Source organism: Branchiostoma floridae, unplaced genomic scaffold (assembly GCF_000003815.2).
Source record: "Branchiostoma floridae strain S238N-H82 unplaced genomic scaffold, Bfl_VNyyK Sc7u5tJ_1563, whole genome shotgun sequence".
NCBI classification, from domain to species: Eukaryota; Metazoa; Chordata; class Leptocardii; order Amphioxiformes; family Branchiostomatidae; genus Branchiostoma; species Branchiostoma floridae.
In genome coordinates, this window is record NW_023365761.1 from 38654 (window position 1) to 66021 (window position 27368).

The 27368-nt window shown below is 39.7% G+C and overlaps 2 protein-coding genes across 7 annotated transcripts in view; both read right to left on the reverse strand.

Moving 5' to 3' along the window:
• Positions 1-156: 156 nt before the first annotated feature.
• Positions 157-15635, reverse strand: LOC118408256 (serine/threonine-protein phosphatase 6 regulatory ankyrin repeat subunit B-like). Of its 3 annotated transcripts, XM_035808918.1 has the most exons (11): positions 15406-15635; positions 13318-13368; positions 7436-7528; positions 6828-6926; positions 5767-5865; positions 4974-5072; positions 4380-4478; positions 3879-3977; positions 3336-3434; positions 2482-2555; positions 157-1516 (listed from the first exon to the last, which is right to left on the reverse strand). In XM_035808918.1, the coding sequence occupies exons 1-10, from the start codon at positions 15436-15438 to the stop codon at positions 2484-2486; spliced, it is 843 nt and encodes a 280-aa protein (XP_035664811.1). In that variant the 5' UTR covers positions 15439-15635; the 3' UTR covers positions 157-1516; positions 2482-2483. The 3 variants fall into 3 exon arrangements, with proteins under 3 accessions (XP_035664811.1, XP_035664810.1, XP_035664812.1); XM_035808917.1 differs by lacking the exon at positions 2482-2555 and having other exon boundaries at positions 15406-15633; XM_035808919.1 differs by lacking the exons at positions 2482-2555; positions 13318-13368 and having other exon boundaries at positions 15406-15633.
• Positions 15636-17459: 1824 nt separating this feature from the next.
• Positions 17460-27368, reverse strand: part of LOC118408255 (DNA ligase 1-like) — a 52026-nt gene continuing 42117 nt past the window's right edge. For all 4 annotated transcript variants that reach the window (XM_035808914.1, XM_035808913.1, XM_035808916.1 and 1 more), the window contains 12 exons: positions 25385-25471; positions 24414-24492; positions 23732-23836; positions 23171-23248; positions 22795-22911; positions 22346-22450; positions 21531-21644; positions 21126-21169; positions 20905-20943; positions 20731-20755; positions 20259-20396; positions 17460-19451 (listed from right to left, as the gene is read on the reverse strand). In XM_035808914.1, coding sequence (XP_035664807.1) covers positions 19386-19451; positions 20259-20396; positions 20731-20755; positions 20905-20943; positions 21126-21169; positions 21531-21644; positions 22346-22450; positions 22795-22911; positions 23171-23248; positions 23732-23836; positions 24414-24492; positions 25385-25471 — 997 coding nt within the window. In that variant the 3' untranslated portion in view covers positions 17460-19385. The remainder of the gene's footprint in view (positions 19452-20258; positions 20397-20730; positions 20756-20904; positions 20944-21125; positions 21170-21530; positions 21645-22345; positions 22451-22794; positions 22912-23170; positions 23249-23731; positions 23837-24413; positions 24493-25384; positions 25472-27368) is intronic.

Genomic DNA, 27368 nt, shown 5'->3' on the forward strand with positions numbered 1-27368 from the left:
AAAGTAAACATGTTTTGGAAGATCGGGATAAGATATGTTTACGTCATGTTATATCGGGAATAAAAGACTAGGAATAAGACTATGTTTACTTTATCTACGCGCGACTTGCACTATCCTATTTCTCTTAGCAAAAAAAGACACACACGAAATACCAGGTAACATACAACCAATTGAAAACGATTCCTGTATTCAAAGCAATTTCGCAACATACATAAAATCCTTTGCCAAGTCGACAAACCATTGCGACGTTAAAACGTTTTATTTTACAAACTTGCAACATATATCGAATAAGATTGACATAAAAGTGCCGTAAATGAACGTCGAATTATCTTTTACATAATTTCTTTTTCCGAATCCTGAAAAAAGGTACCAGTGTACTTCAGCAGATACTATGTAACTTATTACTTTACTAATCGTGGTATAATTTCTAGCATTTGGAAAGCTTTACAATGTCCCAAAATATCAATTTCTGAAAGAAGTGAATAGAAAAAAATAGAATCAAGACAAAAAACTGTTCTGTAATAAATGTGATAGCTGTCAATTAACACTCTATGAAACAATATGCATTAAAAACACGTTATGAAACCAATTGAGGTTATTTCTTTATAACCTCCGCGTTAAAATCCTACAAACAAAGTTACAAACAAAATACATTGTCTAGGTAGCTGTCATACCATCAATACTTACTAGGTGACGTCCTATACAATCTGTACCCCAGGATAGTGAACATAATGGTAACGCATATATCTGCACATGGGCCTTCCGTACAGCGTTGTAGCATCAAATTTACAGTGTTTCCTAAATCTGATACGCGATCCTCAGGGAAACGAAGTTCGATTTGATCTCACGGCGAGTATTATGGTCTGTTTTTAAAGACTATTATGGTCTGTTTCCAAAGATGGTATGTTAACGATCTACATGGTAATTGTACATGTAATTCTTAGACTCCCAATCTTGTTCTTTCTTTACGGATGTGATAACTTTGTCTTGACAACCAGAGCCATGTATACAATTATATGAAATATTGGGACAAACACACGACGGATATGTCTTGCCCCCTCCCTCTTACATGCCATCCAAGCACATGTTTATTTGTATCCATCATCAAAACATTTATCTTTATAAATTTACGAAGCTTATTTCCCCGATGACACATATATATAAGAGACACACGAGTTCGATTCATAAGTAAACCAATACATTGCCCCGTTTAGCGTTTAAGAAAATATAAAGGTATAATTGATTTATTGATATAGAACCACATTGTTTCAACCAGACATTTTATGATAACAGTGTCTCGGTGTCTACTTTGTCACTGTGTGAAACGTATTGCATATTTGTATACTAAATCGATGCATACACTGCGTTTTAAAAGTGCCCCCCCCTCCCACATTGCAAGTCTGAAAGGTCAAAGGTCAGACGAGATGTTTTGTTAGCGCCTCCCTGCGGCGGAACGCATCAGTTGGATGGTTTCGTCATCCAGAGATCTGGTCATATCTACTGGGGCATCTCCTTCCTGTAAATGAAAAAAAAGAAGATATGAGAGCAAGTCATGCATACGCGCACGTCATATTATTAACACATATTTCATAATATTCAAAGATGTATAGAAAAGTGGAACCTATATGCTAGAGTACGCGTATACGACAATTATACCAATTTGTGTACGTCTGTAAGCATGTATTTGTTGTGACTTATACAATTAAGATCTTGAGTCATTTATTAAAGTAGATTTTGACTTCACTACGATGCTACAAAATATATATGGAGGCGCCGGCATTCAGTTGTCCATAATTCATGGCGTTTCAAGCTAGCTGACATCAAGGATTTATAATCTTCTCATCGATGTCGAGATATGTTCTCGGTAGTTTTATCAAGGAGGAAATACAGCTGTAACGTTAAGAATCGAAATAGTGAACCAAATCCGTCCAGGCCAAGCACTAAGTGCTCCCACCCCTCTTCCAAACAACATCTCATGAGCGATGTTAAGCTGGCTTTAACTTAGTATAGGTTGTAACGAAGGCGTTTTATTTTGCTACCATTGCTATTTAAGAGGAGAAGAGTAGGAAGTAGGCTGAAAAAAGTGAGAAAAGAAAGTTGCTTAACAGATAAAGAAGGGAAGGTTTTGGTGAAGAAAAGGAGAAGTAATGTCTGAAAGAGAGAAACGTGAATATCAAGATTCCTAAAAGAGAGAACAGCTTCGCTAGGAGAAAGAGGGCACGCGTTGTGAGATCTAGTGTTAGCTATTTTGCTCTTGTACGAAGCCAAGAATATTTCCTTGTCTAAATACCTGCTCTGATACAAAGCTAAATGGTCGTGTGTCTTGAATTAATTTGAGTTAAAATTTGACTTAAGAAGTCTGGTAGTATATTTCATCTAAAAGATATCACAACGCATGCGTAGTCAGGACAGAGGAGCAGTGCTAGTGCTACGTAGTGTTGATTGCCGCCATCTTGGAAAATGGTCGCCAAACTCACGCACTGTTAGGTTTTAGCTGATAGTAATATCTCTCGGATTTCATCGTCTTGTGTATTGTCCAGGGGGGTTTCTTCATCCTGTAGTAAGAGAAGGTCAACTTCAACGTCTAAATGTTTGTCTCTTCTTGTTCTCTTTGCTTTTTCCTTGTTGCCCATGACTTTGCCGACATCACATTGCCCTTGAACTACGGAAGGTCCCAGAATAAACTTCGTTCGAAAGTCAATGCGATAGGACATGGTTACATCATCTAACATGCTTTTAGAAGAAGGCTTCTTTTAGTAGATATTAATGAAATTTGTGAATATTATGTCGAGATATTTTTGGTAGTAAATCAGCTTTGCGCTTGGGGTGTTGATTATTGCTCAGCAAAGCCAGGGTCATCACGGTAAAAAGCTGAAGAACAAACAAAAATATATCATAAGAAATTGCTTGATATGGTAAAGCATTAAATGATATGCAAAATAATAAAAGTTTGATAACAAAAGTCATCACAGGCTGGCGGCATTAGTAACAAACGTTTCGTCATTTGTAAGATTTAAAATTGAGGTCTGTTGCTCCATATTGGAGTACATCATACTGGCTGTACTCCAACATGGCCTCCGAGTGAATTCCTGCAATTTTCCTTTGTCACTAACTCGCACTCACTATTGTGTTCAACAGTTAAATGTAGCACCATGACAAGCATGGAGTCATATATGTAAAGAATGATAACCATTGCAGGCTTTCGAAAAAAAACTCAAAGTAATAACGGGTTTATGGTTGATCAAATTTAAGTTTCTGAACTTTCTGTGTTCAGTTGCACATGTTATAGTAGTGCGCGTTCAGTTTAGAATAAGGTTTATAGATAACAAACCTACCTCATTCTTAATGGTAGGGTCTGCACCGCCCTTGAGCAGAACTCTGACGGACTTGCGCTTGCCCTTTTTCGCGGCGATATGCAGCGGTGTCTGTTCGTACTGGTAAATAAATAAACAAATGAGCAAACAATACTACACTCAAAACAAAATTGCCATTAATACATTTATCACGTTAATCTAATTTCTGGTCTACATAATAAACATCTAGTTATGTCAATCATCAATTAAGCTATCGACACATAAAACATCATCACGATCCGTCAACCCATTCTTGCGACAAAAAGAGATAACATCAAAATGTAGAGAGACTATCTGTTTCAGGTGGCGAAACGACTTGTGTCATGTGGCGAAGCAACCTCTATCATGTAGTGAAACGACAGAAGTGAACGAACAATATAGCGAATTCAAATGGATCGGTTTCCTCTTTAGAATACTGTGCAGACCCATCACTAGCTTCTCACATTATACTGTTCACAAGCATACCATTAAACAGCACCGAAAACATATCAACCTTCTTGTAAGGTAGTCGTTAAGAGTCCTTACTTCGTTTTGGAGGTTGACCTGGGCGCCTCCCTTCAGCAAGGCGTCTACAACAAGTTCATGTCCGCCCATAGCAGCCTTATGGAGAGGTGTGTAGCCGTACTGTTGAAGCAAACACGGAAATATGAGTTCAAAGAAAAACTTCACTATGAATCTCTTTATGAATGTCAATAGGTCGCTCTGTATCAATCCCACCGCTGACACCAAGTAATATGCAGTGATCCCCCGACCAGTTTTTAGTGAATGCCAGACATGCATATTTTGGGTCTGTCTTCCCAATATGATTTACCATTTTATTGCTCATTTGCTCTGCATAATTTTTTCTATGATTGAATCTTAGAAAACTGGTATTCGTTTGTACCTGTTTATCTGTTATAAGTTCCCTTGTAAATAAGCCATAGTCGACCACCCATATGTTCCCAACATTGATCGAGAAATGACAAAAAAAGATGAAAAAATACTTGAATATATAGTACTTTCAAAAAAGAGACGTCTGACACTCACCTTCATCTGTGCGTTGACGTCTGCCCTGTTCTCTATTAATATTTCCACCGCCTCTAGGTGACCACTTGCGCTTGCTTCATGGAGTGGTGTGCTTTCTTTCTAAAGAGAAACAGAATTTGAAGAGAATAAGCCTCACGTTTGCAATTATCACGAAAACGTATCTTCCGATGTCAAGTGAAAGACATACATGAATACAATGTTTTTTTTTTAATTTTTTCTAAAAAATGTAGCTATAGCGTGTCGACTAAACGTAATGTTCCTAACACAGTTAAAAGTCCTTTCCGTACCGGATGGTGCATAGGGCGGCACCCATCTCCTTTTCTGTAACCCTGGGCCACACAACATTTGTTCAATCACTACGGCAGTGGGCTAAAGTCCACTAGTAATGGTGCGATATGTTTGACTATCATATATAGTAAGCTTCTCCGAAGGCTGAGTGCTAAGCAGACAAGGCAGCATGCACAATTTTGAAAGCCTTTCGGCCGGGATCGGGACCTATAGGCCTACAGAATGCAAGGTGAACACTCTACTCACTTGGCCATTGCCAACTGTCACCCTATCTATAGTTACCACATTACGATATGATGTACGTACCATGTTCTTGTCGTTTACCGGCGCTCCTGCACGGCACAGTTCCGCGACCACTTCGTGTTGTCCCCAGCAGGCAGCCTTATGCAGCACCGTGTCACCGTACTGTAGAGCAACAATGCGTAGACATTATAATTACTATCAGTCATAAAAGTTGAATCTTGATTTAACAACTACTCAAGGGACTGAGAATAGGGGTGTAAACCATTTTTTTCTGGTTGGACCGGTCCAGAAATATCGGGCCTGAAGAAATCGGTCGACCGGATGTTGGACCGATTCGAAAATCAACAGATATTACCGGCAGGCATTCACAGGTCCAAGAAAATAACAAGAGAGAAGTAGAGGAGAGTTGATAGTCATTTTTAAGTAGCATCCACAGTCAAACTTTGTCTAAAACAGTGGAAGGTAGTGTTGTTTACATGGAGATAGGATTTGAAAAAGCCAATGGACGTCGGATACTCCACCAAACAGAATCCTTTGTAGCGAAATGGACCATTGTTTTGAGTACAATGGTTACAGTTCACAGATGGTTAACTTCAGGTTCAGGTCCGGACCTGGTCCTCTGGACCTGGACCGTACCTGTATTCTTACGCCTCGCGAGATCTCGACAGCACGAGATTCAAACGTCATTTTGATCCGGAAAGAATACTAACGAGAGAGGTCGGCGCTCTCAAACTTTCTATGTTTAAAATACAAACAACTAAAGATCAGGACCGAATTCCTGAATACATGAAATGGTGCGTATCCCTCCAATGAATGCCATCACAAGAAAGAACGATTACCCTGATTCTGCATGTACCTTGTCTTTTTCTTTGAAGTTTGCACCCGTATCTAGGATGGCCCTCACAACGGCGACATCACCTCCCTGCGCGGCCTCGTATAGAATAGAACATCCTGCCTGGGGGACAACAACAACAACAACGTATTTCAATATAAGGATGGTAACTAATGTCTCAATTACTACAGTGGGAACTTAAAGGCATCCTAAGCAATATTAGATCGTTGAAAGTGGGGATATTCTGAATAAGGCAGTCTGTATAATATAGACATGTAATGCACATTTAATTCATTTTTTTATAAATTGAGCCGTAAAAACGGCGCAGAAACAAGGATTGCTGATCAAGTCCTTTTTTGTGTGTGTGTGTGGGGGGGGGGGGTCCAATAATAAGGAATATCCTCGTGCAACTTGTCTCTGGGCCGTTTTAACCACTCAAAGTATGAAATAATGATGTAAATGTGGGAATACAGTGTAGTAGACGTCAATATCATACAGATTGCCTTATCCAGAATATTTCCACTTTTAACTTTGTAATATTGCTTAGGATGAAAAGGGATTTGCTGCATAAGCTGGTAAATGTTTTGAACTGCTCATGCACAGTGTAGGTATAGCATGTATGTCAAAGTTGAGGGCCCCTGAAACATGGCATCCAGCATGGTGCTTGGCCTTTGACCTCGCGCATGAGGAGTTCAAACCGTGAACCACTTTATTGCCTGGTACATATATGTTGTATGTTGTTGTTGCAAACAAACAAAGGAAATATTATGTAATATTTATTAGAAGAGAATATAGGTAGACTAAGCACTATTATAATTATAGTAAGACAAAATCGCAATGGATGAATTCTAAACTCTTATGAAAGCTCCTAGCTGTATATAGCACCTAACTGAATTCTAAACTCTTATGAAAGCTCCTAGCTGTATATAGCACCTAACTGTACATGGGCTGATAGCAAAATCATTTTGCGACGTCTCGAAGATTTTTGGCGATGCTTCAGGAGTGGATGCATTTTAGAGATTGCTTCGTACTTCATGGACTAGTGAAAGTAAGCATCACGCATATTTACAGTTGAAATGGGTTACTTTGTTCTTTGCGTTGACATCTGCACCAGCTTTGAGCAGGATCTCTACTACGTGCAGGTTGTTGGTGCTGGCCGCCATGTGAAGCACGGTGTCTCCGTCCTGTGGAGTAACAAGGACAACAATCCTCCAGACGGTTAGGGTCGTCATATGGTTATTGCTAATCTCCAACATATACTTCAAGTACATACCTATAGCTAACTACCAAGGAAACAATAGCACGCGCATGCATGCACGTGCATATACAGAGAGAGAAACAGACAGATAGACAGACTAGACACGCACACACACACTCTCTCTCTCTCGCGCGCGCACACACACAGAGAGAGAGAGAGAGACAGACAGACAGATAGACATGTAAATACACAGCTCAAATACACACACGCCCATATTCACAAAACATGCATACATCACACAAACGCACATACAGAAAGACAGAAAGAGAGAGACAGATTTAGAAAATCAGAGGGAAACACAAAGACAAGGAAATACAGAGAGAGAAACAGAGAGACAGAGAGAGGGACAGTTACAGAGGTAGAGATACACGCAGAGGGAAACAACAACTTAGGTGCGGTAAATCTTAACAATTCTGCAGGCGATTCAGAACTTACTGGGTCCTGATAGTTCACATTTAAGCCGTCCTTCACGAATTTTTCCACCTTGTCTACATGTCCACCGATGGCTGCGTCGTACAGCGACGCGTACTGCAGAACAGGAGCAAAGGAACAACGTCACTTCCGGTGCCAGACAAGTACGTCATATCCTGTGTCAGTCATATGACGCTAGTTCATCTTTATTCGCAGGGTAACCTATATCCGTTTCTTGTTAAATTGGGCAATTATGGATGTTAAGTTGACGGCAGGTGGTTTAAAATTACAATATCTTTAAAAAATATTGACATTCGTGCAATTTGAAACCTCCGTCCGTCTTGACATCCCAAATTAAGCCTTTTTTTAATGACGGATATAGATTACCTTGCGGATAAAGGTGAACTGGCGTTACCTTATCGACTGTCTCCAGCATGATACGGCGCACATAGTCACTTTAGCAGACTCTACAAGTCAGTAATTTTGGGGGGTTATGCTTAATCGAAAACAAAACACATCATATGTACCAAACAAGAAACCAAAAACCTGTGCAAAATTTAATACTACTGATAAGCCATTACACATTATACGCCCGCCCCCCAAATACACCGACTCATAGGTTCTACTTAGGAGGCAATGGCATAAAAGAAATAGTTCGCCTATGATAGCCGTAATTACAAAAGGCATACTTTCGGCAGGTTAGTTGAGTGCATTTGTCGCTGTAGTGCACGGTAGCAGAGCGTTTTCGACGACACCGTGCTATCAACTTGCCACAACTATATTCATGTGTCTGCATCTTTATTACGTCATTCAATAACATAATGGGATATACTTAGTATACAAATATCAACTGAAAACGCAAATGTTGCAACACTAAATATAATACGTATATATATATCGTACATAGAATATAAAGAACAACCATGTTTGTACACCGCATGAAATATCATATGTACATAAAAAGATATATAGGTATACCGATGTTAAAGATAGAGAAGAATATGTCAGCTAGCTGGGATTGCAAAGAGGGGATTAGAATGCCTGTCGATAGTCTCAGTCAGGCTTCATGAGTGGCGGTTAAGATAGCAGAAAATTGCCCAATAGACTGAATAATAAATAAGCCAGAGGACAATTCGTAGGTTATAGATTATAATTCTATAGCCAGCTATCTTCTTTGACATCTCATTCAGTCTGTAGGTCCAATTTCTGCTTTTTTTTCAAAGCAACCAGTGGATTCTGGTACAGAATAGCTTGTCGAGGAGTCACCTTGTACTCTTCCAGAAATGGCATAGATCGTCAGAAAGGAAGGTGTACGAATGTCAGCAAGTCCTAATGTCTTACCAGTTTTGCAAGTATTATATAATAAGACATTGGTGCAGGGAAAATGTGAATATACACGCTTGCACCAGTGAGTCAATTTTTGCCTATTCAAGACTCGTAGAGGCTCTGTTTGTCTTGAAAATGTAAGAGAAACTTTACCAAACCAAACCTTCGTGAGGCAGTGCAGGGTCTAGACTTTCAGATTTGTTTAAAATAAACAAGATGTTAGTACGTTTCTTAGGCCTATGAAGACCCCCTAATTTGGAGTGCTCAGTCCCTAAAGTGACGTCATCAGAACGTCATCCAACATGGCAGCGTTGTTAGAAATTGCTAAATCTTCCAGCAAATAGATATGGTTGAAATTGGACTTTTAGGACACTTGAGTTAGCGGGTTACTACTAGTATGTGAGCTGAGTTGTTATGAGCTGGAATGTTTACAAAGATTATGATACCCTGGGCCTGCCTATTTCTGCATTATCCATGAGTGTCCTGTGCCCTGGAACTAGTTCCTTTCCCTTCCCTATCTCCATCCATTTTAAAGCCATGTTGGTGTAGTGATGATAGCCTGGTATCCAGCCGTGATATAGTTCCCGAGTCTCTTCTCTCCTATCCACAATAATTGATGATACAGAAAGATCCCGATTATTTTGTCAACTTATCAAGAGAGTAACCTACGTAACCGTATATATATATAGACAACTTATTTCAAACGTGCTGGTATTGTGAACCTAGTGTGGGGTGACGACGAGTTTCTTCTATTTTGGTATGGCAAGCTTCTTGACATAGAATATTCTCGAAATATTGTCCAAAACACACACAATGTATATATATATAGTTCGCCCTGTGTCATTTTTGCTGAGACCAACATAAGCTGGTTTCAGTCGATCCAGTTGACCCAAATGATGTGTTTTTTGCTGGCATCAGCAAGAACTAAAGACTAAGTGATAGCAATTGTCAGATTCTCTTCTTTTTGTGCCAAATTCGTCACAAATTAGCATCGTGCATACGCGAGCATATCCTGTCTACCAAGCTTTTAAGACTAAGAGAAAAACGATTTTTCTCGATGTTATGTTTTTGGCGTTAACTTAAGTTTGAAAAACATTAAAACATTAGGTTTGCTTGCATTATCACTGTTGCCAAATGATTTGTGGGCACATACAAGTAAAGTTTTGCCTTTGGTTTATTATGCGTCAAAATCGTTTCAGTCACATTCCTAATACCCCCCTCACATTATATACGATCTTCGGACGTTCTTCGCGATCGCAGGAAGGTCGGCTGATTTTAAGATCTTAAGATGGTCTTGCGTATTTTTCGCCTCAAAACTGTCCCCCTCACATATACGCGAGGCTCGTGAGATCGACGGTGAATAAATCTATGATAATAATCCTCCCATGACTTCTTGCACGCGGACAAGGTAACACAAAACGTTCCTCAAAAAAGGCAAGAGATCAATAAATGTTGCTTATTTTGTTGTCGTAATCTTTTTAACCAATGAATGGAATGCGCGGGCATAATAGAAATGACGCAAGAAAAGACAGTGTGTCACAAAGCCAGCCTACATACTGCCACAGGGGCCACAATGTTAGAATTACCCTCAGATTCCCAGAAATTCAATATTTGTAAACAAACGGAAGTCGGGCGAACGTCGCCCGAACGTTGCCCAACTGACGGGCGCTCGCCATCCGTTTTGCGCTCGATGATTAATAACTATGTCTTTGCTCGCCTATCGGTCTTCAATCGTTGGATTGACGCAAGACTATTGACCGATACCCTTGCAAGGTACGCACGATTTGTACGCACAATCTGCGACTCGGTAACGAGCTGTGCGATTTTGGAGATTTCCTTCGACTAGTCGCATATGTTAAGAACATGTTTCGCTGCACCGCGACCGTCGTAAGACTCCTGAAAACTGCCGGCGATCCGTAAAAATCGCAAGATGATCGTGAGAACACCGGACGTCTTACTCACGAAAATGTCATTCAGAGTTCGTAAACTAGTCTTTCGATCGAATCGCGCCTATTGTGAGGGGGGTATAAATGGATTGTCATTTTGTACATTTATCGCGTCTACCCAAGCAAAGAAAAGCGATTTTTTTCTCTATGTTAATAGTTTGTAGTACAGTTTAGTTTGTAACTCTCAGCGAACAATCACCAGATTAAACAAATTCTTTGTCATGTACTATTTAAGATTCTTGCACTATACGCAAAAAAATTCGGCTCAAAACTCTTTAATTACCAGCATTAACGTCTATGAAATGATTCTATATTTTTCATAGTTAGTCAGATTCATGTTCGTCGACAGATTTTCATCGCGAAAATCTATCATGTTTATCAAAAGTCAGATTATGCCACATCCGTAGTATCAGTACGATTTAAAATCTATTTGCGCTCAGTTTGAGTTTGAGTAAATCATTCCGACTTGTTGGTCCTTGTTGTTTTCATTGTTAAATTCTTTATGATCTAGAAGTTAAGAAACATGATTGGGCGTCCAAATATCGGTCCACATAGTTTTTAGTTCCGATGGAGCATATATCTCTTCAGCTGATCATATGTCAACATGACTAATTTGTACCATACGGTGACCACAACACACGGGTCACCCCTCCCCGAATCGGATGATGCCGAATTTTTGGCTATATTTACATCCGGGTCCCTTGGGACGGACCGACAGTCCCAGACTAAGCAACGCCCGTTCCTCGCTTCCAGAAAAGGCAATGTTGCAGAGCCATGAAGTCTTCGCGATCTTCAAATGCGATTTGTTTAAACCTAAGTCCGACGCCAAGGGATTTTAGATGGCATTTTGCCCATCTGGATATAATACTTTTTGATCCAACAAACGCAAAAATGGTGTAGTAAATTTGACTTGAAAATGGCAGTTTGTAAACGTTTTGGAAACATTTATTCAAAATGTTAGCAAACTATTTCAGTGGTACGATTGTACATGTTTCAGTGGGGCAATGAGCTATATGACCTTGTAGTTGAAAGAATCTAAATCGGTCAAATGTGTACTTTGGAACATGTGCAGACCATCTTGATGTGGGCTTGGTAATGGTAACTTGCCCATCAGATGTTTCTTTAGCAAAAACAAAAATCATGTTACACTCTTGGCTTTCAAACGGCTGTTGCTGTACAAATTTGAAATATCTGTTTAAGATATGCAATCTTAGTCCTTTTGGTGGTATGCATGTCTTTGCCATCGACCTTGCCGTTCGAGGAATGTCAATGTCTTAAGTTACCTAAGAACAAGGGCAGGAGACCTCCAGTGGGTTTGCTCAGCACGTATGGAATATGATATGCTTCACAGAGTCATTTCCACTGGAGTGACTGTCCTACTAAACATGATAATACAGTGATATGATGATCCCCAGTGACGCAGTGAGAAGATGTCTGACGTTATCTGAAGACCGCTATCAGAGTCTTGGTTTCGTCGGAATGTTGCGTCGGTCGGATGGTATGTGGGAGTTAGACGATGGAGACACACGCCCTGATGGTTTGTATCCGTACAGAGAAGTGGGGTTAGTGACACCACATAAACTTTAGTACAGTTGGCAAACTTTGCAGGTTTTAGGTGCGTAGAGGAGGCAAGGGTTCTATCACTGCAAGAAGCCATTTCTATATGTACAAAGCGCTTTGTAAATATAAAGACGCTGAACCCATTGCAACAACATTTTGAACTGGTATCTCACTGCACCTGGGGCACCGGTGCGGCACCGCGGGGTTCGTTTACTGAAGCACTGCTGTGTTATTCTCGCCGATTTTTTTATAATTCATATATTGCGTAATAAACGTGGAGGATGACTTAGGAGACAACAAAATACACATAACGTAAGAAAATTCATTCTTTATCTCTTAAATTCGTTGAGTAATCTTTCGAACTACGCAGTGCCGTAATGGTGCCCCAAGTACAGTGAGATACCACCTTAAGGGACTGGGGAGGTTTTGCAGCGTCTATGAAGCGTCTAGGAATTGCCTTCTCCAAGCAGACGTTATGGTAGAGCCAGGTGGCTAGTAGTAGCTGTCGTTTCTTTCGTTTACCTCCCATCACGAAAGAAATCGCGACCATTACTAGCCCTGGCCCCTAACCTCTGCTTGGAAGAATTGTCCAGTGGGGTTGTAAGGAATATTGTACAATGTTTTTTCTGTATAGCTATAAAAAGGAGCTTATAGCATAGTGACAAACGCAAGAGGGCTGAAGGACTGTTAACCTAAAATGTAGCCGTCTTAGGCTTTAGGCTGTTGGTGGGGGAACGGCCCAAGCGAGATGGCGAGGGGAATATTATAGAGATAGCGTCAAACCTGTTAGCCTCAAATCCAGCCGTCTTTAGCTTTAGCCACTGGCTGCCAATGTTGCATGGGGAGTGGCTGAAGCCAAGTACTACGGCTGAATTCAAGGCTAAAACATGTCGACCTAAGCGAGGGGAAGGGGGGGGGGGGGGCGTAGAGATACCGTCAAGCTTGTTAGCCAGAAATCCAGCCGTCTTTGCTACTGACTGCCAGTGGTTGTTGGGAACAGCCGAAACTAGTACGACTGGATTCTAGGCTAAAATCCAGAAAGCTTGTGGGATTACAAAGGAACGAAAATGAAACCTTTGCATACTCCGGATCTGACTTGCACAGATACGACAGACCCTCGCCACTCTTCATGAGCGCATCATAATGTACACACAGTAAACAAAACAAGAAGAGAGAGAAAGAGAGGGAGAGAGAGAAAAATGGGAAAGAGAAAGAGGAAAGTTAGTTAGAAATTGGAAATAGCAGGTATGATTTCTTGTCGGTGTTGTTTTACTCACTATAACTCCTTACGTGGTACACTATCTAATAAAACATGTACCCTAAACTAAAACCTTTAATATCCTACCTTACAGTTGGCTGAAACACATTTTAAAAACGCATGCATATGTATTGCTTGTTCGAATAGCAAGTGACAGTTTTGACAGAAAAGTTTGGCTCGAAAATGTAAACTACGTGATACACCGTGATCTTAACGTGGGCGGGGGTGAGTTATAAGGTGACCACACTAGTTGTAGTTGATTGTTTTGTTTAGAATACTGACAGTTACATACACCGAAGAAGAAGTTTCATAAGTTGACAAAGTAGATCTAGAAAGTTCCACGATAAATACCTCAAACTTTGCTACCGATTATTTTGTAGCAAAGGCGAAAGAAATATTCACGAGACAATTTTTTTAAAAACATACCATCCACTTTGATTCATTCGATTATATTCACGTTTTGTAGGATAGTAAAGCGATTTCATATCTATTTCTGGCCGCAATATGATGACGATATGACGGCCGCCATATTCAAAATGGCGATATGACGTGCATGTGGGTCAGTAAGAAAACTAGGCCGCTATTGCGAGACTACGGTTCGAATGTCAAGTGCCCCTGTTTTTCCCCGCCATGCATCAATTCAGCGACAGGTGCATTCGGTCAAAGGTTAGGTCAGAGGTCAAAGCTTTACTGATACATTACAGAAAAAATCACAGCCCTAGCCTAGAATCTATGTTTGCGACACCCCTACTTTTCATTTGTTGGCCACTTATTCCAAGTTATATGAACTAATATATAGATGCTTATGCAAATGAGGGTAGAGAGAAGAAACATATGCATAATATCACATAAGTTGTCGCGGACACTATAGAGGCAAAATATACATCTAGGTTTCAGCCAACACCACTAATGTCTAGTCTGAACTATTCCGACAGTCTATATTTCACTGTTAGCATGCTATTATAGATTACTATTCTGACGCAAGTAGCCAAGTAGATTATACCATTAATTCATGACGTCGGGAGAAGATGTACACAATGAAAGAAAGAACATTCTTGAAAAACATTTTGGTCATTCAAGCGTCCAATTCTAAATGTTTATGACAGGGTATAATGTAGTTTTTGTGACATAGTTATGAAAACACAGGTGACAGAATGTTAAGCAAAATCAAATATTGATATTGAACCCCCATTTACCCAAATGGTACAGTCCACACTTGACACCCTGACAGCTGTTCTAGCGTCAGTAAAAATTGCAGCCGGCAAGTTTGCTAAAATATGAGCAGTGCCCTAGTGAAACGGTTACACGTACAAAGGACTCAATCATTGTCTGTATGACATGTAGTTTCCTCTATTCATCCCTAGTTTTTTTGTACCTTTAAAATTATCTAGCAAATATTCAAGACTGCTCTGGGTTGATAAATTGAATTAGATTTGTAATATATAAAAAAGACTATTATTTTTAATTCAATGGCGGCCACTCCTTTCCTTCAATTTACAAACAAAACTCCTCCTGTCTTACAACGTACCTAGGAACAATGTTTTTTTTTGGATAGAATGATTTGATTAGAATGAAATGTTTAGATCGTTGTCGCTAATACGAATGCTTCTGATACTGTATTCTATACTACTGAGCGAAAATTACAGTCTTTAAGCGTTTTGAAGCCCTGACGAGAATTATTACACTATTTGATATGAAACCCAAACGAAAAGAGTGAGAAAAAGCGTGGAGAAAATCACACATAAAACGGGCATGCGGTAGCTATAGTTAGCAGGGCGGTTTTGTGTGACCAGTGTAGAGCAGTTCCGTCACACATGTGACAGCTGCGTGCTCGCACTGTCACCCGCCCTTCAAAAACCATCGCCTTTTGCGAACAGAAAGGCACAAAGAACTCATTTTCTTACCGCAGATGTGTCCAATCCGTTTGCGTCGGCCATGTTCCTTCAGAATATCCCCTGCAAACCACCAAAAAGAGTCCTGAACACTCCTAGCAAGAAGCTAGCTCGCCTCTGTCTCCCGACCAAACTTGCCGTCTACCCGGTTGGATCCAAAATTAGTCAATGACTGGCTGACGACTCCGTGTGTCGGCATGCGGGAATGCGGCGGCCTGCTAGGGCGGAGGGACACATTGTCAATATGCGTGCGCCAAAAATACCCCAGGGTCGCCGGATCGGACCGGTTCACTGAAACCGAGAAGAGATATCGGCGCCCCTCATTTGCATACATTCCCCCCGCGCTGTCTGTGTGGGGATGGTCATGATAGGTCAATGTCTTGTGACATGTATAGTTATTAGTCACTCTCCAAGCAGAGGTTAGGATCGCCGTGTTACATTCGCCGAGAAGGTTGTTTTTGATAGCTGTGTGTGTGCAAGAAGAGGGCGACAAAACATACATTTATGGTGTTTATTGTAATATTATGAAAAATGTAACGTTATGTACGTATGTAAGTATGCATGCATGTGTGTATGTTTGTATGTATATGTGTATGTATGTATGTATGCATGTGGTTTAACTACATAACTCAAGATACTATAGATGGATTGTCATGAAATTTGCTATGAGGTTAGGCCATGTGCCTTCAAAGAAATGGTTAGCTTTTGGGCCTCCCTGCTCCTTTTCTTAGTACGGCTGCAGTACTACAGGTTTTGATAGTTCCTTTTACAACACAATTTTTGTTTTGGATAATTTAGGTGTTTTGTCGTCTTAAGCTTGACTGTCGATTTTGTCAGATTTTCGGCGTGCACATTGGCCCAACATACATGTTTTCCATGAACAGCTGACAAAATAGAAAGGCCGACAAAACGCCTAAATGACACCCCAAAACAGGACAGAGCCTAACCTCTGCTTGGAGAGTAACGTAGCAAAGCTAACGTCAAACGCCTGTTTGCGATGAAAAAATATTGATGAATACAGCAGGCGAGAAAGAAAAATTGCAGCCAGTCATTTCAAGGCACCTGAAGTTCTGGACGCAACGTTTTTGTTTTTCTTCTTCTTCTTTCTGAACTTAATATTGTTTGGCAAAGGCACAAATGTACAGAAGTTTGACATTTGAAACATGAAGCGATGTATTGATGGGTGTGGGTCCAAAACATCGACGACAGCAGTGTTTAATTCAACATCACTTTACTCTTGGCAACATCGAACATTTGGCCATGGTTCAACACATTCCTCTCTCTCTAAACTGAACCGTATTTTTCTTGGCCCACCAGATTTGGCAATGTCTATGTTTCAATCCAGATGTTACCAAGTGTTTTCATCTATTAGAAACGTTGGCATTGAAGGCTTTCTAACATGTTTTTCAATATCATAGAATTCGAGGAAAGAAATTCCTCTTCCCTTTCTTTACAATGACAATTTCTAACCATAGGATATGTATTAGAATGGAAAGAGTCACCTACTCTAAGAGAAATTGATACGATCCAAACATTTCGCTATCTATATAGCTAGAACATGTGAGATTTCACCAGTGATAAATCACAATATTGCGATTTTCAAATTATTTCAACATGTACGTTTTACTTTAGAATTCATAGCGACTGCGCCACATTGAATCATAGCAATTAGAAATTAACTTCAATCTCTGGCATTTTCAATAACTATGTAACATAAAGAGGACCATTCTGGTTATATACATGTCTTGATGACAAAATATTAACATCCGAAAATAGTTTCATTAGGTTGATGGGATATAGGATAATTCTTTTTACACAACCAAATAAGTTCTTACTTTGCTTAAATTATAGCGGCGAGAAGAAGAACTCCAGTTAGAAGCTCTGAGGAAAGTGTCCGAGAGACATCGAAACGTAAACAAAGAAAGTAAGTACATACTGGTTGTGTAAAAAGAATTATCCTATATCCAAAATATTAGCATTATAATTACGCAAATTCAAAGAACAAAATGCGAAATCACATTCATAAACCGACAAAAGAAACAACACAAGAAGAGGGCGACGCCAGCTACATTTAAGGTGTTTATTGTAATATTATGAAAAATGTAACCATATTCACCGTTACGTGTATCGAACTTAAAAAAGTATAGCAGGTGAAAATAAAACCTTCTAACTGTCTTATGTTTTGAATGTCCAGTGGTATAAACGCTTAAGTAAACAAAATTCATTGTAATTTCGCTTCCCCCTCCCACAGGCATTGGTTTCACCCAATTTTCGGTCCCAAGCGCGCATGCTCAGCGAAATGTATTGTGGGCAATATGTCAAAGGTGAAAGCCCCTGAGACGTAAATAAAACACGCCTGGACATGTAGGAAGCATGGTCTTGATTAGAGCATCACCTTTTAAAAATACCAATGATGCATTTCGCTGCGCATGCGCACTTCGAACCATGAGCGCCCTTATAAAAAGTACTTAAACTGACCAAATAATTTCTAACAACTACACCCCGTTGACCTAGTGTTCTCATCCTTAACCCATTAACTTATCGTTGGTTAGATAACGTATGATACAAAATACAACATGGCTACAAAACCAGTACTGACACATTGTTGTTAGTTCAGTCACTAGCTGTCGTCTGCGGCTGACTCAAGTTGCTATGGTGACCAGTGTTCCTATTTCCCGCCCAATGATGTAACCTCCAAGCAAGTAACAAGCTAGTAATACACACTTTGATGGCCAAAACTATAGTTATTTTTAGGTACATGATACAAATTTGCCGAAGGCGTAACACCATTGTCTGCATAGTTGACTCACTAGTGATTATACAATTGTGGATATGATGTATAAGATTGCACTTATAACTTTTAACTACACATAATTATAGTTTCCCTAAGTACATGTAAGCTTTCGTGAGCTTAGCCCGCGTATGTGGGATATAAAGAAAATTCAGAACTAAGAAATAAAACTTATAGTGTCACTCCTAAAATACAAGTTCAACCTCAGTTCGTTCATACATTCAAAGATCACTTGTCGCAAAAAGAATCCGTTCTAATTCTTAACAGTAAGAGGAAAGACGTAACTGATAGACATTACATCTTGAAAAGATGACACAAAATCTCAATACCGCGTCCCCTTTGAAAAAAAAAGTGGTTGGTCCCGAACCACTGTGGTCCAAACTTGACTTCAAAACCTCATAACGATAAAGAATGAACTTGACTACAATTATGGTGAAATTTATGAACCTGCTTCACTCAGCGTGAAATTACTTAGTTATTGTAAAGTTATGCTATTTCATCAAACAATTAAGTAAATAAGAAGTTACACAGAGCTATTTTGTAGTACACAGTTTGCGAGCAAGTAATAACAGGAGGTTAAAACTAAGGGTCTGAGTATTGTTCATAATTACATGTCAGTCATATTGTAATTATACTTTGAAATTCTTCTAAGAGGCATTCAGTAGCAAAACTAAAATTTTCGTACATATTCATTATATAAAAATCTAAAACACCAAATTCATCTTTTTTTTTACGCCATGATGAAAGATGATTTTGGTTAAGTACGCTTGAAGCCCCCCCTCCCCATCACCGCATTTTATACAGCCAGCCATAATTTCAAAATTTAAAATTTTGATCGTTACACAATTTGTTTTTATGGCAACCAATCAAACCCTTCGGTGATGTTGACCGGAAACGATGTCATCTAAATATATTACGTAGTAACATCGATTTCAGATCAGATACTTAAAACGAATCATAACGTAAAAACTAAAAAGCAGTACAAAATCATCTATCCATATATATTTTATCATAATTATAAAGTATCTATCTATTGTAGTGCACTGTTAATTGTAAATAACAATTGTAATATTCATTAACTAAAACCATCAAAACATATTTTTCTCGTTCTAGAAAGTCTCTAAGATAATCGTAGCAATACTATGATATCGAATATTGGCAAAGCAAAAGGAATGTAGGTAAATATCATGATTAACAAAATCTAGGTAGTCGCAGCTTGCTCGAACAAATTCTTCCTGTTGGCCAAGTCATCACTGCTGATCTCGCTCTGCATGACGGGAAACAATAAGTTGTTATGGATACAGGCATTTTACACCCTGATTGGACAATATTGCATTCATCAGCCTCATTTCGCTTGAAGCTATGGTATAACGGCTTGATATGGTACTGTGAATACTGTATGTTATCAAAAATATCCAAATAGTTGATAGAAACGTCTGAAGATTTATCATGGTCATATCATATAAATGTTAAAAGATGCAAAACATCAAGATTATAGCAGATAAAAGTCAACATTTAAAGACAATTCAATCTCTACCACCGTATAAGATACGGAGATTACTTGACATCCATCACTCTTCTTCAGCGTCACTAGAACTGCTTATTGTGGTGATGCGCATGCGAAGCCAATTTGTTCTAGCTAGTGACGTAGAAGAATAGAGTGATGGATGTCACTCAAAACGTCCGAAAGTTATCTCGTCCGTATTTTATCCAGGTGTAGAGATTTTTTACATATTCTTTGTGTGAATGTCTAACCTCCATAAATGTATGAATGACAAAAAAGTCAATATTTCTTTACAATGTTTTTAACGATTCTACTCCGAATATAACATTAATACAGTAAAAATATTTTAGTTAATGTTATTTCACCTTCATTCGCGTAACCTGTATTCTTTTTTAACAGGGTATTCATGGATATCAAGTTCATTAATCGTAGTTTGAAAATATCCGAACGTTTTCAAAATAATTGCAGTTTGAAACCAGCATGCGTCTGTCGACTTGATATCCCTAAATACTCTATTTTTCATAACAACGAATATAGGTTAAACTGCGGATAAAGGTGAACTAACGTTACCTTCTTAGGAGAGATGAGTTTTGGAGGCTCTTCGTCCTCCTCCTTTTTATCGTTGATGTGTTCCCACATCTTCCGTCTGTCCGACACGCCGGTCACCACGATCTCCTTCTTACCCGCCAGCTTCTGAACCTTGGAATCCTGGGTAACGTGCATGGGAACGAGAGGCGTATGACGTTGGGAACAAGACTGACCAAGAGACGCCATGTTTTTTTCTTTTTAAGTTGCAAGTACTAGTATGTCAGAATATTGCAGTATATACGACATGAACTATAAAAAAAACGATAACGCTATGTTTTTATAAGTCACAAGTACTAGTATATAAAAAATATTACAGTATAAATGACATTAACTATGAAAAAAACAAGAAGACGTAAATTTTGATTTTACAAATCTAGACATGACAGTTCAGAGAATAGTTTCATTGCCAAGAATAAAATAATAATTGTCATGTTTTTCGAAACAGCTTACTTACCCCCATCTTATTCCATTGCTCAAACCTGTTGAAAAAATAGAACACTTTGTTAACGATACTCCCTACGTATTTAATGTTAAGGATTTGACAAAGTATATGGAATGCAAGTATATGTGTAATCATTTGCAAACACCAATACGAAAATTCAATGACCAATGAGGTTCATCGACTTACTTTCTATCCACTCCTTCTACATTTATTGCTTGTTTGTTCCTGCAAGGATGAATTGAACATCAATGTTAATACTTTTCCTGTCTGTATATTAACTAAAATGCAATGTCAATGTGCAATATAATTTATACTTTGGTACAGTTGTCTTATAATCAATACAGACAAAAATCGATTCCAAGTGATGATTTTAAATCAAAACCACGTTGTCAATTTGTTACGCTCACCCTTTCCCCATCATCTCCCTCAGCCGTTGACTAAGTTCATTTATCTGAAAAAGAAACACATCAAAACGTTAACATGACTTAATATCAATACTATTGTGTAGAAAAACAAACCCATTTCCTGCGACGTTTCCAACGAAAGGACTTTCCTGCTACCGTGCCCGTTAGATTTAGCTAAAAATTAATTCTATAGAGATTACACAAAATGCATTTTTTTTATTTTTTCCCAAGCGATTCTAATGCAATACAAATCCCTCTGCCTCTAAGCCGTCACCAAAAAATGAAAAATAAAAAAAAATTGGACACCATGCATTAGATCTATCGACAACACACAGTGATGGAATTTATGACGTCACTCGTCGCTCTCTACACAGGTTAGAAAGACGTCATAGCAATGTGTATACTTACGTCATACTCCTGCCTCTGCATCTTGCTGTCCAGGTCAAACTTGGCGGTGACGACACCGCTCAGGTGATCGTGTAACTCCGCAGCCTTCTCACTCAGTTCCTCCGCGTCCAGACCCTACGCAGCCAACATACATGTACATGTAAAAAGGTAAAAAGTAGTCCCATAGACATTTTGGGGGCCACATGGGCAATGGGTTGTTATCCCCCGCGTCCAGGGCATGGTATTGGAAGCTGGAACCCGTCTCTCTCCTTTAACCATCTTTTACCTCCAAAACCAGATTAGGATACCCATTTTACACTAGTCTTATGGTACATGTAACGTTAGTTCACCTTGATCCGTAGGGTAACCTTTATCCGTTCTTTTTAAGAACAATGTATGTAGGGAAAGCAAGTCGACAGATGATGGTTTCAAACTGCAATATTTTGAAAATAGTACAATTTGAAACTACCGTCCATCGACTTGATATCCCTGGATACCCTGTTTAGCAACGCAACGGATATAGGTTACCTCGCGGATAAAGGTGAACTAATGTTATAGGGAACATATAAAAAAAGATAGTTCAACATCACTTGTACAAATGTGCTTGAAAAACAATCTTCCTGTCTGCGTAATAAGACATGTTGTCACAATCAAGTTTCAAGCATGACAAAAACTTTCGGGATGAATATTAGACAATGGAATGCAGAGAGAATTTTTAGAATACACTTCGAATTTCCAGGAATATACAAAGAATTTTATTCAGACGGTATTCCGGCTCATTCCGATTCCCTTATAAGAGGCCTTTTCGAAAGATCTGCTAGGAGATTACTCCTTACATCCAGTTCCAGTTTGATCCTGCGCTCGGCCAGCACTCGGCGCTTCTCGGCCTCACGGAGCTCCTTCTGCCGAGGGTCCTTCTTGTCGATGCCGCCTTCCACCGTCTGGAAACAACAGCGTGCGAAAACTTAAATGAGTTGAATGTTTGCCAAATTATTCTTTTAAGTGCAAATTCTAGCAAGACATCGGCAGAAAAAGTTGAAGTCCGCCCCGCACTAAATGGTGCAAAGGGCAAAAATCTGATAAAAAATTCTAAGATTTATGTAAAAGAATTTAAAATCGATGTAAAGATTGGTGTAAAGGAATCTAAGGTGGATGTAAAAGAATCAAAGACTTATATAAAAGAATTCTAAGATTTATGTAAAAGAACCTAAGATTTATGTAAAAGAATCTAAGAGTTATGTGAAAGAATCCAAGATTTATGCAAAAGAATCTAAGATTGAATTACCTTTAGTTTCATGTTGATCCACGCGGGTGTTTCGCTCTCGTTCAGTCTCTGCTTACGCCGCTCCGCCTCAGCCTGGCGGCGACGCTCTCCCTCTTCCTGACGCCTCTTGCGCTCCTCCTAGCGGAGTTCATAGAAACAGCATCATCATCATAACGTTATAACACTTGAAAGTCGATTTGAGATCGTTTTAATTACGTCTAAATCTCTCAATATATCAAAAAGAAGGCCACAGAAGGGATAATCGTGACTGAAAACGACAAGAGCGAGGGGGGAGGGTCTGATTTCGAGGTTTCCCCGCCTTAAACTCGAAACGGAGTTTCAAAGATGGCAAGTAATTCTCTTCCATAATATAACAGATAGAAAATTTCTTACTTACTTCTTCAATAGCTGCTTTCTTTGCTCTCTCTTCCGCCATCTTGGCTTCGCGTTCCTCCCTTTCCTTCCTCCTCTTGTCCTGTATGAGAAAAAGCATCAAATTTTGAACTTCCTTTCTTCGCTAAAATAAATTTTACAGCAAATGCCTAGGAAGTTACGTCCGCTAGTGACAAATATGAGAGGTGCAGTTTTGGAGGATCTCCTGTACTATAAAACAAGCAATCAAATTTCGAACCTGAATTTTTTTTCCTGTATCAAATTTACCAACTCGCTGCTTGCAATACTCTTTGAGCAGAGGTTAGGTTCCGGCTATTTTTGAATAAAGGAATTTACATCGGCCTTTCTATTTTGTGCTGTTTTCTTTATGTCTTCCCGTAGGAAACAGCACAAAATAGAAAGTAAGATGAAAACGTCTAAAAACACCTAAAAAAACAACAGCCGGAGCCGAACCTCGACTTGGAGGGTAGCTTGTTGAGCAATACGATATTTTTCATGCAGTGCATGTCTATGACTTAGCGCCACCTAGTGACACACGTAAGAAGTACAGCCCTAGAACCCCTACCCTTCTCTCCTTTAGCTCCTGCAGTTCCTGCTCCTCCTTCTCCCGCTGTTTGCGGAAATCCTGCATGCGCTCTGCCTCCTCCTCCTCACGTCTCTTACGGATTTCCTACGACGCAAAACAAAACAAAACTTGGCGTGAAGTTGGGATGATTTGCCTGTTTGCTAGATACGTCTCCAGTATATCACTTCAAAATGGCTGAGGCCACCAAGGCAAAAAAATAAAATGATGAAACCTTTTGAAAAACGATTTTCATTTCACTTCATTACTTTCTATTTGTTTGTTTGTCTTGGTGTGCGTGCAAGTTTGTTCGGGTCGAAGATTGGCTCTTGTGGCCGAAACTTTGATGGTGCAACTGGAGACTTGCAGTATTGGAACGCTGGTTTTGCCCGGTTCCACAATTCATGTACTTACTTACCATGGGGTTGTCATACAACGATCCTGTAGCATTTTGCTTTTTATCTATAGCTATATATCTTTGTGCTATTACCTTCATTATTATTTCTGTTTTTTATTGCATGGTTAGATCTATATTGTATCGGCTTCTAAACGCCTGGAAGTTTTCAGAAACCCAGTACAACCAGAAAACAACGTACAAGCACAAAAATAGCACATGATTTAAAACGAAAAAGCCCAGGTATACCGGTAACATTCCTGCCATGGAAGCTAGCCTTCATCTACTTACCTCAGCCACACGTTCAGCCTCATACCCGCTACTCTTGTCCTCCCGTTTCTGGTTAATCTCTGTGATGGGGTCCGGGCGGCTAGGGGCAACAAAAAACATGTTACAACATTTGTTTCTGCCTCGTACATGTATATAAAATTGATATATACATATATTATCATACAATATCAATTCGTCTAAATTATACAAAAATATTAGCATGTTACTATTTTTCTATTTCGTGAAAAAACTTCAAATATTTGTGTGTTGCAAGCAAAAGTACATTTTCTAACAACGTTAACTCCAGTCCAACCTCGCAATGCCACCATGCAGTAACACCAGGATGTAATGCTAGCCCTAACCGTATGATGGCGCCACAGCCATGGTGGAGAAAAAGAACACACAGACAACTTTTGGGGAGACGATGACATTAGAATTTCACACACTAATACATGCGTTCCAATGGGAGACTTGAGGAAACAAATATGCAATTATCTCAAGAATAAAAAGTTCAAGCCATACAAACTTACCTTCAAATGATAGCCTACTACATCCAGTCTCGGCAAATTCCTTGGCAAGAATTTCTATACGGCTAATCTTTTGATACACCCCCCTGATTAGAGCCCTTGGATTGGCCCATTTGGCTGAAAACACCATTCTGGCGACGATACCACTATTTCAGGGGGTGCGGAAACCCCCTCGATGGAGAAAGGTCATTTTTTACAACTAATTCTACCAGTGTAGGGTCTTTCCTACTGCAGCCACCCCCAAAATGCCCAGATTTCACATAAAATCCCAGCAAGAAAGGCTTTTCAATGGTTTAAAGCCTTGTTTTTATTTGAGATCTCTCACCATGGGCTCTAGGCGCCTGCGCTAATGCTTACGTCACCCCTTTTATTGCGGGTTACGAGAGCACATGAAGGACAGAAGGTTTAAGTAGGTGACGATGGTCATGTGCAGTTATAATTAGAACTGCTAGGCGTCCTTCCTACCTTTCCTTCACCTCTCGCAGCTTGACTTGAGCCCAAGCAGGTTTGCCCGGGTCTGACGGTGGTTGCTCCGTGTCTATGATAGTTTTCCTGGAAAGGAAAATGTACAAAATATTCAAACCTCATTCATCATCAACAGTATAGAAAAAAACCCCAGACATTCTGCTGCAGTAACAAGGAAAACCGCTAGAGGTCACAATCTATTAATTTCTTCTTTTGTTGCCAATCCGCACCATCATGAAAATATCATTAAGATCCATCCATTGGCGAAGACAGGTAGCTGGCAGAGTGTGGGCAAGAACGCCTCTTACTGATCGTCAGCTGTACTGCACCCAATCTATGCCTACAGCAAGAACACCATATACTAGTAGTTATTGCCTACATTTTATCGAGGGTCTGAATCCTATCTTGAGCAACTTCCGCCCTAAGCTTTCACCTGTCCCCATAGATCAACCGAGTACCACAGGCGTTGACGTTAAATGTCTTAAGAGATATCTTAGCGACACAAACTGGGGCACTGCGTTTGTAAATCGACGGATTAAGTCGTAAAACCAACAGGAAGTCAACGTGAGGGTCTGTATGGGGTAACCTGATAACGCTCAACGCTAACTTGAGGAGGACTGTGAAGGGTTAGCGGAAAATCGATCATGACTTCTTATTGTGAAAGGTTTTTCCAACGATTTCATTGGATTTTTCAGTTGTATTTATGGGTGTCAAGCCATGGCAAAACAAACTGAGAACATCGGCACATCCGAAAGCTCTATTTTGCTACTTTTGTGCACTCAGGAATTCGGATTCACCATACGAATAGTTTGTCAATATCAATTTATGATGAATTCTGTAGAACAAGAAAATTGCGCGCTATGCAGAACAAACCGCTAGGGGGCCGAAAATCTAACAATTTCGAGGTTTCACCAAGACAACCTTACATACTAAATATACAAAAATCCATCCGAGCATTCTCAAGTTATGCTGTTCATCTATATACACATGCACGCACGCACGCACGCACACACACACACACAATGGCACACACACGCACACATACACATACACACACACCCACCCACACGCACACACACACACATACACGCACATGCACACTCAAACACACACACACACACATGCCGACCCTCCAACATGTGGGCTCACCTCTTAACAACTGATGGTTCACATGTGTGGCGGGAAAAGTTTGCCTTCGGGGCGGTTCTCTGACGTAAATAACGAATCGTTCGGGGACGTGAAATCCGCCCGAGTTTTACCGAGTAGCTCAGGCGATGCTGTAGGCACGTTTGTACTGTTTGTATAAGGGGGTCACGCCCGTTGTGCCTGGTACCTACTTCCATGTGCTTGCCCCAATTTTTTTTGGCCACTTAAAAAATTCTATTTACGTTTTTCTCTATTAGATATCTGTATCTGCATCTACGAATATATGAAGGAGAATCATGCCGGTAGAATTTGCTTTTGAATGGTTTATAATGATATTTGGTATGTAGATAGGTTTCGAGAAGTCGTAGGTCAAGGTTAATTTTGGTCTCGTAATGTGTGCCCTTCTTTGTATAGGTTTTTTTTTACATTTACAAATGTCTGTCATCCACATTGTATTTACATGTATTCTCTCAGTTCTGAGTTCAGCATTTCATTCTTCCTTTTGAGTACGTTTGTATCCCTTCCAAGAGCATAAACGCCCCCAAATTACATAAACGCACAACATTTATAAATATATATTCAGGATAAACAATGTTTTCTGTGGAAAACAAGTGAGCTAAATTACAATTTCCCCATTTTGGGGGAGCGATAAAATCATGAAAGACTGAAGTGGACAACGAAATAGCTACAAAAGAATAGACATCAGACCGATAGAAGCAGAAATGATTCAGTAACTGTTATGTCTGTCCGGAAAACACTCTGTGTTACATCAGGGCCACCCTGTGATTGTAGCTGCACGCTGTATCTTTAGGTTTCCAAACACTTGAACCGGTTTGTG

Bases quoted from the DNA above. Each gene is read 5' to 3' on its own strand.
- LOC118408256 (XM_035808917.1), bottom strand. From the start codon at position 15,438: ATGGCCGACGCAAACGGATTGGACACATCTGCG. The intron at 5,866-6,827 runs GTAACCCATTTC...GTTGTCCCCCAG, and splicing joins ATGTCAACGCAAAGAACAAA to GCAGGATGTTCTATTCTATA. The intron at 5,073-5,766 runs GTACATGCAGAA...GTTGCTCTACAG, and splicing joins ACTTCAAAGAAAAAGACAAG to TACGGTGACACGGTGCTGCA.